At 42.4% G+C, this 12880-nt stretch overlaps 1 protein-coding gene across 5 annotated transcripts in view; it reads right to left on the minus strand.

Annotated features, from left to right (window-relative positions):
- ift88 (intraflagellar transport 88 homolog) overlaps positions 1–12880 on the minus strand; it is a 136112-nt gene that overhangs the window by 51731 nt on the left and 71501 nt on the right. For all 5 annotated transcript variants that reach the window (XM_048597600.1, XM_048597602.1, XM_048597601.1 and 2 more), the window contains one exon: positions 8974–9082. In XM_048597600.1, coding sequence (XP_048453557.1) covers positions 8974–9082 — 109 coding nt within the window. The remainder of the gene's footprint in view (positions 1–8973; positions 9083–12880) is intronic.

Consider the following 12880-nt stretch of genomic DNA (forward strand, 5'->3'; position numbering starts at 1 on the left):
TCCCTTAATACCTTTTATCTATCTCAGATTTAAAACAAACAACTGATCTAGCAGCAAATGCCATTTATGGGCAAGTTCCAAATCTCCACCAGTCTTTGAGTGGTCCCACTCTCTGTTTTTTATCTGTCTACCCATTCTCAATTCGTGTCAATATATGACTTTTTAAATTTACTTGTAGTATTCCGGAGATTATTATCTTTTTAGTTCTGCTGCTTTCTAATTAAGACCCTGACTGCCAATATTGCCTTAGCAGAACCACATTCCTTGTTCTACCTTTATCATTGGTACCTACATGGACCACAACACCTGGATCTTTCCTTCTACCACTTTAAGTTCCTCTGCAGCTCAAATGAGATCTGCTGAACCCAGGCACCAAGCAGACAACACAGTGTTCAGGACTCTCAATCCTGGACAGAGATCAGCATCTATTCCCCTGACTATACTATCCCCAATTACAATTACATTTCACTTTTCTCCACCCTCTTGAATGGCTCCCTGTACTATGGTCAATTTGCTCATCCTCCTTACAGCCCCCACTTTTGTCCATACAGGAAGCAAGAATTTCAAACCTGTTAGACAAGGTTGTGGGCTGAGGCTCCTTCAGCACTACCTCCTGGATCACTCATAGTCCTGCCTTACTCATTGCCACACCTTTGTCATTGACCACTGACCGAATTCAAGGTAGTAAATCCAAGAGGTGTGACTGCATCCTGAAACAAAGCATCCAGATAACTTTCCCCTCCCTGATGTGTTGCACTGTTCAAAGCTCTCACTCTGGCTCATCAAATCTGAGCCACAGTTCGTCAAGCAACCAATATTTGCTACAGATGTCATTCTGAACCACAATGGGGTCTACCAGCTCCCCCACCATGCACGTACAACACATCGTCTGTCCCTGCATGTCTATTTTATTTACTTAGTTCTTAATTTGCTTTTTAAAAATTTCCTATTGCTTTTAAAACATTTAATTTGTAAATATTTCTCCTATTTATTTTCAATCTGAAAGTAACTTATAATACATAATCAAATTAGCAGCTAATGCCAGCTAATAAATTTACGGTTTTCCTGCAGTGTCATTTGTTTGCTTTTGCTGGTCCCCTGATCCTGGGCTTCAACTTGTCCTGTTAAAAATATCCTTTACTTCTTTTGGCATTGAATAACCCATTGTTGCCTCTTTATAAGGAGAAAGGCAAGTAATAACTTATTTCTTCTCTGCCATTCTACTCTTCTGCAGATCTGAAGGGAACTGACAAGTTAATATTCCAGGCATAGACTTTCATCAAAACTGGAAAGAATTTAGACAGAATAATGGGAAAAGAATGGGAACATATTCGTTCCATGTTACCATCAATCCTTGCTGCAAAGAAAATAGGAGTTAAAATCTGCTATCATTTTTAACTTTTTTTCTCTCTTGGGTACTTCGTCCCAATTATGGCATTTTCTCTGCCATCCTACTTTCCTGAAGATGTTCCAGTCTCTGATCCTTCTTGAATAAGCCCTAAATAAAAACAAAATGTTGCAGATGCTGGAAATTAAAAAAAGAGTGCTGGAGAAACTCAGCAGGTGTGGTAGCATCTGTAGAGGGGGAATGTTTTGAGTCCAATGACTCTTCTTTGGAACAAGAGCCCTAAGTAGCCCTCTATATTTCTCCTGGCATTGAGTGATCCATTGTTGCCTCTTTATAAGGAGTGACCGCAATTATTCCATAGTGCCATAGCTTGCTTCTTGCCCAATTCACCTATGCAGGGCTAACCTCATCAACGTCCATTTTATTCAACTTATTACACCACACCCTTACCTCCTTGGACACGACCAATCACTGCCAGTCTCTGCACTTGCCTCCAAAATGTCCATTCATAAATTATGCTTTGCCATACACAATTCTTTTGTAGATGACTTCATTAGCATGTTGATTTTGATTGAAATTTGGTTCAAGATCTAGTACTGCATAATAAAGCAGGATAAATACTTAATGTCATGTAGATGCATAAACATAATTTTGCAACTGAAAAATGGGGATGTATCATAAGCCAGGTCGACTCATATACCACAATTTACAGTAAATACTGAAGGCAGTAAGGAATGCAGATGCTGGAAGCTAGAGTCAATAAATGTGGAGCTGGAAAAGCACAGCCAGCACCCAAGGAGCAGGAAAGTCAACATTTCAGGTCTAAACTCTTCGAATCCATGTCCCCAGACCATTAGCTTGGGCCTCTAGATTAATAATTCAGTGACATCACCACTATGGCAACATCTCAACAATGCAATGCAGTGAGAGTTGAGGACAGCCTACTCATACTTCATTCTCTTTTATTCCTACAGGATAAGAAAGCTCACAATATCTGGAAGATGACATATATAGGAGACCAAGTGCTGGATCGGTGTCAACTCACAATAATGGAGGAGATGGGACTGGATACTGCAGGGGTGCTATTGAGGTGGGCCATTGACGATGGTGAGGCTTGAAACTGAAAAAAAGTAAGGTAATTTAAAAGCTGTGTCCTTCACGCAAGGATACTGAGGAGACCTCTGCATATTGTATACAGAGGCTTACTGATCACTGTACTTTGTGGGACTGATGCACCTGTTAAGTTGTCCAAATTCTCATCATTCATCTTGTGTCTCCTACAGATCTGAAGATGCTGATCCACAAAGTAGAACACTGCATACATAGCCAACTTCCTCGGCAGAGTGAAGACTGCACAACGCCTGTACCATCACATCCGACCTCAAAATCATCTACCAGCACAGATAATCACCTTGCCTGGGCCAAAACCAAGCTTAGAATAGTGAGAACATGGTGAAAAGCACACCACCAGTGAGCAGGAGGTGGTAAATACCAGCCAGGTTTGAGGTTGATCCCTGGAATGACCTGAATGTATAAAGGTTCAGACTGTTGATGGCTGCAGAAAGGAGACTGCAATGGGTTGGTGCAAGAGATCAGGTGATTGTGGAGCTCAATGTCTGAGATTAGTTAGCTGGATAGATGCAGTCTCCTCTGATACTGATGTTTTCTCATGTGAAGGCAAATGACTCCTGGCAATACTCATGAAGGCTTAGGTAGCATGCCTTCTTCTTATTGCAGACCCTCTCTGCGCTCTACTGATTTGCTCTTAATCAGAAAGATTGCACTGCTGAGGCTCTTCCTGTCAGTACAATGACAGGCTAGCCTGTTCCATCTCCAGTTCTTGAGTTGCTGGTTTCTCTGCAGCATCTACGCTGCAAATGATGCCAGTAGCTTACTGGCCCTCTCAGAACGTGCACCACTCCCTATTGGGAAATATAAGCCTTTCTAAATCAATGATGACAACTCTGCAATTGGTTGAGCAGTTGAGCATAATTGTCTTAAATATGAACATTTCACCATATTCTGGAGGTGGAAGGATTCAGCACCACCTTTAAGAATTCAATTTTAAATTGTGCCAGCACCTTCTTGTCTCCATTGCCAAATGAAATTCCACCCCATATTTCAGTGAGTGGTTAGTATATGGAACAGCAACAAAAAAAAACTTGTATTTAAATATCTTTTAACAACAAAATATTTTAATGTAATAAGCATCCCTCCCCGATGAGCTCAATGCACTCTACATTCGTTTTGAACAGAAGATCAGTGAAATGATGTAGTCTGCCCTGACAACCCTGGCGCACGTGTACCTACAGTCTCCGCCGCAGATGTAAGGTCAACCTTCTTGGGAGTGAACCCGAAGAAAGCGACTAGCCTAGATGAAATGCCCAATGTTCACTCAGATCCTGCACGGACCAGTTGGCGGGAGTATTTGCACAATCTTTAATTCTCCTTCACTACGATGTGAGGTTCTTACCTGCTTCAAGAAGACCACTATCATCCCGGTGTCAAAGAAAAATCAGGCAACATGCCTTAATGACCACCACCCGATAGCTCTGACATCTGTCGTTATGAAGTGCTTCGAGAGGTTACTAATGGCACACAACAATTCCAGCCTCCCAGACTGCCTTAATCCACTACAATTCGCTTACCGTCACAATAGATCCACGGCAGAAACCATCTCTCTGGTCCTACACTCATCCCTGGAACATCTGGATAACTAGGACACCTACATCAGACTTCTATTTATTGACTTTAGCTCCGCCCTCAACTCCATAATTCCAACCGAACTCATCTCCAAACGCAGAGACCTAGGGCTCTACTCCCCCTCTGTAACTGGACCCTTGACTTGCTGATCCACAGATTGCAATCAGCAAGGAGAGGCGATGACACCTCTTCCACAACAATCCTCAACACTGGTGCCCTGCAAGGCGCATACTCAGCCTCTTACTATACTCCTTATACACTCATGACTGTGGGGCCAAATTCAGCTCTAATTCCATTTACAAATTTGCTGATGACACCACCGTAGTGGGTTGGATCTCAAACAACAAGACAGAGTACAGGAAAGAGACAGCTTACTGGCATGGTGTAAAGATAACAATCTCTCCCTCAATGTCAGTAAAACAAAGGAGCTAGTCATCAACTTCAGGAAGCAGAGTGGAGAACGTGCCCTCATCTGTATCAATGGTGTTGAAATGGAGGTGGTCAAGAGCTTCAAGTTCCTATGAGTAAATATTACTAACAATCTATCCTGGTCCATTGACATTAGCGCTACAGTCAGGCAAGCATACCAACACCTCTACTTCCTCAGAAGGCTAAGGAAATTTGGCATTTCCATGATGACTCCTACCAAGTTTTACAGATGCACCATTGAAAACATCCTATCCAGAGGCATCACATGGCAACTGCTGTACCCAAGACTGCACAAAATTACAGACAGTTGTGAATGCAGCCCAATCCATCACGAAAACCAACCTTCCTTCCACTGACTCAGTCTACACTTCCCACTACCTCAGGAAAGCAGCCAACATAATCAAAAATCCCTCCTACCTGGGTTATACTTTCTTCCACCCTTTAAAGTTTTTGAGAAGGTTTAAATCATAGAATCCCTACAGTGTGGAAACAGGCCCTTTGGCCCAACAAGTCCACACCGACTGTCAGAGCATCCCACCCAGACTCATCCCTCTATAGCCCACCTAATCTACACATCCCTGAACACTACGGACAATTTAGCATGGCATCCACCTAGCCTGCACATCTTTGGACTGTGGGAGGAAACCGGAGCACCTGGAGGAAACCCACGCAGATATGGGAAGAATGTGCAAACTCCACACAATCGCCCAAGGGTGGAATTGAACCCGGGTCCCTGGCGCTGTGAGGCAGCAGTGCTAACCACTGAGCCACCGTGCCACCCCAATTTGTAGCTCACATTGTGGATGAAGTTGTAGCCTTGTTCACCGAGCCTGTGTGTTTGATTGCAGATGTTTCGTCACCCTGATAAGTAACATTGTCAGCGTGCCTCTGGTGAAGCTGGAAGAAAACTGACGTTAAGGATACACGAACACCAACTTGGCACCAAGAGATATGACCAATTCTCACTGGTCTCAATACACATGGACAAAGGAGGACACAAATTCGATAACACATCCATAATAGCACAAGTCAAATAAATACATGCCAGGAAATTCCTGGACGCCTGGCATTCCAACCAGAACTCCATTAACAAACACACTGAACTGGACCCGATATACAAAACCACTGAAAAACAGAACTGGAGGTGATGCCAACTACCCCAGCAAACCGAGGCATTTAAATAACAAGCGGGACATAACACCAACACTTCAGCGGAGGTGTACTGACAATGTTACCTAGCAGGGTGACGAAATGTCTGCAACCAAACACACAACCTCATTTCTTCCACTCTCTTCGATCAGGCAGAAGACCCAGAAGTTTGAAAATACGTAACATCAGATTTAAGAAGAGCTTCTTCCCCACTGTGATCAGACTTATGAACGGACCTCTCATATATGAGAATTGAGCTTTCTCTGACCTTCTCTGTAGCTGTAACATTATATTCTGCATTCTGTTCTATTACCTTGATGTACTTATGTAGGTATGACTTGTCTGGTTGGCATGCAAAACAATATTTTTCACTACATTTCAGGACATGTGACAATATTAAATCAAATCAAATTTCAAGATGCTTCACAGAAACAGATTAAACAAAATGTAGCAATGGACTAGTCAAAAAGGGAGATATCAAACAAATGTGAGCAAAAGATTGCTTAAAACATAGATTTTAAGAAATGTCTTAAAAGTGCCTTAGGGAAATCAGCAGGTAACCAGGAAGGCTAACAGAATGTTAGCCTTTATTTCAAGGAGGTTGGAGTATAAGAGTAGGGAAATCTTACTGCACCTGTACAAGATGCTGGTAAGACCACATCTGGAGTACTGTGAGAGTTCTGTCCCCTTATTTAAGGAAATATATCATTTCATTGGAGGCAGTTCAGAGAAGGTTTCCTAGGATGATTATGGGTTTGGAGGGATTGTCTTATGAGCAAAAACTAAACAGGTTGCGACTCTAGTCACTGGAGTTTAGAAGAATGAGAGGTGATCTCAGCAAAACATATAGGATTTTTATGGGCTTGACGGGGTAAATGCTAAGAGGACGTTTCCCCTCATGGGAGCATCTAGGACCAGAGTGCACAGTCTCAAAATAAAAGGGATGCCAATTTAAGATTGAGTTTCTTCTCTCAGAGGGCTGAGAGTTTCTGGAACTCCTTGCCACAGAGAGCTGTGGAGGTGGAGATAAATAAGGCTGAGATATATAGATTCTTGATCAGTAGTCGGATAATTAAGGGTTACAGAGAAAGTGCAGGAAAGTGGACATGAGCAATGTCGGGTCAGTCATGATCCTATTGAATGGTGGAACAGGCTCAAACTGCTGAATAGCCTACTCCTGTTTCTATTTCTTAGGGTCTTAAATGGTGGAAACAGATAGCAATAATGCATTCAAATTAGATTTATTACTTTCAAAAAATATTTTGGAATGCAATGTATTTCTAATTTGAGACATGACATATGGCAATGGCAGCATGTTTCGCAACAACAGATAACTTTAAGTATATGAGCTTTTGTGGCAGTAGGTGTGCCGCCTCAAGTGAATCTGTGACACACTGACTAATGGAAACAAATTTCCGTGATTAATCTACACAATTAATCTCGTACAAGGCAAAGACCAGAACGTTTGAAGTTGAACCAGATAGCCCACTTTGTTTTCATCTAGCAATTCCTAGATTCTGCTGAAATAAATGTTCAGCTGAATCCTGATGTGAGAAGCTCCATGTTTCACTGCTGGAAATTTTCCAAAACTGCAGCCAGTAGCTACTTGCATGAAATTTTGATTCAATGAGCTCCTCCAAATGGCTCTTTAGACACTAGTTAGTAACACCATATTCAAAATACTGAAGTTTGTGCGGATTCAGGTAGCAAATATATAACAAATACCTGATTATGATCAGTTTTTAAAGTGCTAGAATGAATGAATATATGAATTACATTAAAATTATTGGTAGACAGGACTGAATCCTAAGGAGACCAACATATCCTCATACCAGAAAATGAAAATACTGTTTTTTGGACACACTAATAATTTGATGTCGCAGTTCTATAGTTCAGTCCATTTCATAGAATCCCTACAGTGCGGAAGCAGGTCATTCGGTCCACATCAACATTCCAAAGAGCATCCCACCCAGACAATGTGGACTATTAATCTTTCCTGTGCAAGCTGTCAAAGCTTTTAAGTATAGTTGCCAATGTTGCAACAATGGAGCTATTTGGTCCTTATCCTTATGCCCAGCAGCTTCTTGTTTGCATTAAATGTGCAAGCTGTCAAAGCTTTTAAGTATAGTTGCCAATGTTGCAACAATGGAGCTATTTGGTCCTTATCCTTATGCCCAGCAGCTTCTTGTTTGCATTACATGTGCAGTGCATATCACACATTTTGGCAATCCTGGGCTAGATTTCCTGGCACCGCACCAAGCATATGTTCAGTGTAAAAAATGACTGTGGTTAGTCTACTGCCTTCATGCCCATCTCTGACCCAGCCCTCATAAAATGGTAGGTGAGCAGGTACCAAAATTGGAAGCCCACTTACCATTTAAAAAAATAACAAGGAATTGAACTTATTAACAGAACAATTAACCAACTAATCTGTTGCCCAACCAATAATACATTTGTGTGGGCAAGCAGAGTAGACCCAGACGGCCATTTTATGAAAATAACGTTATGGAAAGGGTGGGAAGGAAAGAGACTACATTTCTTGGAGATGCCCCAGGCACATCAGAGGGCACTCCCATTCCAAACTGCTCCCCACTCCCTGTTCCTCTGCTGCCTGACCTTCAAAATACATCATCCTCATGCCATTGCAGCCCTCCCTTGGGTCCCTTCCTCTTCAAAACTATGTATCTGTCAGAATCCAGTGGCTCTGTCATCTTCACCCCAGGATCTCCTTGCAGTCTCAGCAGCAACAAATCAGGGTGCTCTCACTGAGGGATGGAAATCTGAATCTCACCTCCTCAAGGCCATCCTCAACGTATTATCTCTACAAGGGAGGCCATGTTGATCATCAGTTCTTGTAGCACAAACCTTCTTCCAGGGTGACAAGCATAACAGTACCCTGCTCCCATCATGATCCCATGTTTCCACAGGCTTGTTTTGAATTTACCTGCTATCACCACCCCACCTGTCTGACCTGACCTGACCCAACTTGAGGTGTTGACCATTTCTTTTCCTTCTTTGAACAAGGTCATTTAGTTATCACCTTCTTGCTGTTTGTGGCATCTTATGGTCATATTTTGGCTACTGCATTCCCTAAATTACAAGAGTGATTACACTTCTAAAACTTACAGTTAATTGACTGTAAAGGATTTTGAGATATCCTGAGATCATGAAAATCCCTACACAAGTGCGCAAATTATTTCTTACTACAGTTGGTAAAAAAAAATTCACTAATTTATTAGGAAAGCTACAAGGTTTCCCAAAATATTAAAGCAAATATCATTTGATGAAAATTCCATAGTTATTCCAATGATGCGCTTACAGCCTCAAATTTTTGGAAAGGATACAGGTTTGCAATCTGGTACATAACTTGAGCACTGTTCCTCATGATTGCATGGAGCTTCAAGAAACAATCCAAAGCTTCCTCCAGTCTATTCAACTTCTTGTAAGTAAGACCTAAATTTAAAAAGTATATGATTGTAAAGGAGCAGCAAATTTTAAAAAATGTCTTGGAGAATTATTGCATGATATCGTGGAATAGTGAGATGAAGTAGTAAAATCTTGAAGAGTAAGAAAAAATGATCTGAGGTGTCTTTTTTTTTGTATGAACTTATCTTCTGACAAGGAATTGTGCTGAGAAGGCCTCACACCTCAAATGTATCACCTTTAGGAGACACAGAGAAAATGCCATGTGATTTTCTGCAGAGAGGGAGAGTCATTCACAAGTTATTTATAGGGACCTCTTAGAGGTCATTCACAGCTGCACAAAAGCAAGTCACCTTTCCTTCTCACTGGGGAACAATGGGCTATGACAGTGATGGCCCAGTTGTTGAAAAGAAAAACGAAAGAAAATAGAGACCTAGCCTCCAAATTACATCATCATATTAAGGCCAGTGATTGGGGATGATTGAGGACACTACAAGACACTTGTTTTGAAACAGATTGAGTCCAAATCTTCTTTCAGTTAAAATTGCAATATAATCTCATTGACAAACAGTGCAAACAGTTATAATACAATTTTCACCAGATCCATATTATATATTTCTAAAGGTATGGTTGTTAGAAAAATATTAAATGTAAGGTAAAGGAGCTTCCATATTAATTACAAATATACAAAAGCTTATTCATATTTACAACTAAACACTGATCAGTTTTTGGATCCAGTCGTTTAGCCTTAAAAATTTCTAACACAAATAGATAACAATAATACACATGTAATGGAGAAACCCAAACAATTTCCTCAAATATAATTTACGAGAACAGATTATACAAATTAGGCCTGTTTTCTCTAGAATTTAGAAGGTTAAGTGGTGATCTGATTAAAGTCTTCAGGAGGCTAGACCTATTATCATAGAATCATAGCCGCTCCTTATGAAGGCTTGTGATTTCATATAAACCTGTTGGACTGGTGTCATGCGATTTTTGACTTTGTCCACCTCAGTCCAACACCAGCATCTCCACATCATGGAATCATAGAATCCCTACAGTTTGGAAGCAGGCCATTTGGCTCTCCTAAGAGCATCCCATCCAGATCCACCCCCTTAACCTATCCCTGTTACCCTACACCTAGCCTGCACATCCCTAGACACCATAGGCAATTTAGCATAGCAAATCCATCTAACCTGCACATCTTTGGACTATGGGAAGAAACCACAGTACCCGGAGGAAACCCATGCAGACACGTGGAGAATGTGCAAATTCCACACAGACAGTCACCAGAGGCTGGAATCAAACCAAGGTCCCTGGCGCTGTGAGGCAGCAGTGCTAACCACTGTGCCACCCCATTCATCCGGAAAACTCTGCTCATGTTCTGGAGACGCAGGTTCACATGCCACCATGGTAGATGATGGAATTTGAATTCATTCAAAAATATCAGGAATTAAAGATCCACAGATGACCATGAAACCATTGTCAATTGGCTCACTAATGTCCTTCAGGGAAGGAAATCTGCCATCCTCACCCGGTCTGGCCTACGTGTGATGCTAGATCCACAGCAATATGGCTGACTCTCAAATGGTCTCTGAACTGACCTAGCAAACCACATAGTCGTACCGACTGCTACGAAGTCTCAACAAAGAAATGAAACCGAACAGTTACTGGAAACAACAAAGGCAAAAACAGTCCTGTTGACCCTGCGAAGTCTTCTTTACTGACATCTGGGGGCCAGTGGTAAAATTGGGACAGCTGTGTCACAGACTAGTCAAGCAACAGCCTGACATAGTCACATTCACAAAATCATGGACAATGTCCCAGACACCACCATTACCATCCTTGGATATTTCGTGTCCCACCGGCAGGACAGACCCAGCAGAGGTGGCAGCACAATGGTACACAGTCTGGAAGGAGTTGTCCCGGGAGTCCTGAATATTGAGTCCAGACTCCATTAAGTCTCATGGCTTCAGGCTAAACATGGGCAAGGAAACCTCCTGCTGATTACCACGTATCATCCTCCTTCAGATGATGGTTTAGTATTCCACCATGTTAAACAACACTTTGAGGAAGCATCAGTGAAAGCAATCAATATGGGCCCAGCAGCAAGAGATGGCACCGGTGTGTGCTGACTTCAATGTTGGTGGGGCCAGCGCAGGACTCGAGACGGTGGCAGAGATACCTGCATTGACGACGGTTCTGATGTCAGTGCTGGTTCAAATGGTTACACTCTTGCATTTGTTCATGAAAGTTGTGGACTCTGATACTTCTACTGATTCCAAGATGTCGTCAGCGAGGTGGGCCCAGCAGTGAGTAATGGCGCCAGAGAATGGAGACTTTGAAGTTGGTGGGTTCGGCACAGGGAGTGACGAGGTACAGGACTTGAGGCGGTGGCATCAGCAGGGATGGCGAAACAGCGGTTGTGGCAGCACTGCGGCGTTGGTGGGTCCAGCACAGGCATCATTGGTGAGTTCAGCATGAGACTCATGCTGGCAGTGAGGGTAATCTGAACATTTTGTTTTCCTTTTGTTTCTGTTTTTTTAACTTCTGCTCTTGTTTTTAATTTTAACTATTGTATTCTAAAATGGCATCAGAGAGTGGTAACTCTATACATGTTTCACACAGTACTCTTGTACTCCGGTACATGTGACAACATAATCTAATCTAATCTGAGGGTGGCAAAAGCGCAAAATGCACTCTGCATGAGGCATTTCAAATCCATCACTAGGAGTGGCTTGGCAGCAGCAGCACCACTGATTGAGCTGATTGGGTCCTGAAGAACATAGTTGCTAGATTGGGTCTGCAGTAGGTAGTGAGGGAACTAACTAGAGGGAAAAACATACTTGACCTCATTTGTTAAGAGTGACCATCACACAGTCCTTGTCGAGATGAAGTTCTGCTTTCATGTTGAGAATGCCATCTTTCATGTTGTGTGGATCATGCCAAATGGCACAGACCTCAAACAGATCCACCAACTCAACACCGGACATCCACTCAATCATTACCAACAAGCCAGGGGATCAACCCTGGTTCAATCGACAGTGCAGGAGGGCATGCCAGGAGCAGCACCAGGCATACCTAAAAATGAGGTGTCAGCCTGGTGAAGCTACAAAACAGGGCTACTTGCGTGTCAAACAACTTAAGTAGCAAGCGACAGACATACCTAAGTAATCCCACAACCAACAGATGAGATCTAAGCTCTGCAGTCCCGCCACATCCAGTCCTAAATGGTGGTAGATAATTAAACAACTCACATGAGAAGAAGGCTCCACAAATACCCCCAATCTCAATGACCAATAGCCCAACGCATCAGTGCAAAATTTAAGGCTGAAGCATGTGCAGCAATCTTCAGCCAGACGTATGAATTGGATGATCTATGTCGGCCTCCTCCAGCGGTCCTCACCATCAGAGATGCCAGTCTTCTGTCAATTTGATTCACGCCACACGATATCAAGAAATAGTTGAAGGGACTGGATACTGCAAAAGCTATGGGCCTTGACAACTTTCCAGTAGTAGTACTGAAGATTTGTGCTTCAGAACCTACAACTCCTCTAGCCAAGCTGTTCCAGAACAGTTACAATACTGGCATCTACCAGACAATGAGGAAAATTTCCCAGGTACATCCTGTACACAAAAATCAGGTCAAATCTAACCCAAAGAATAACCACCCCTTCAGTCTACTCTCAATCATCATTAAAGTGATGGAAGATGGTGTCAACAGTGCTTTCAAACAGAGCCTGCTCAGCAATGACCTGCTCATTAATGCCCAGTTCATGTTTCACCAGCTCCTGAGCTCATTACAGCCTTGGTTTAAAGATGGACAAA

The sequence above is a fragment of the Rhincodon typus genome, chromosome 6 (genome assembly GCF_021869965.1).
Source record: "Rhincodon typus isolate 14 chromosome 6, sRhiTyp1.1, whole genome shotgun sequence".
Classification (NCBI taxonomy): domain Eukaryota; kingdom Metazoa; phylum Chordata; class Chondrichthyes; order Orectolobiformes; family Rhincodontidae; genus Rhincodon; species Rhincodon typus.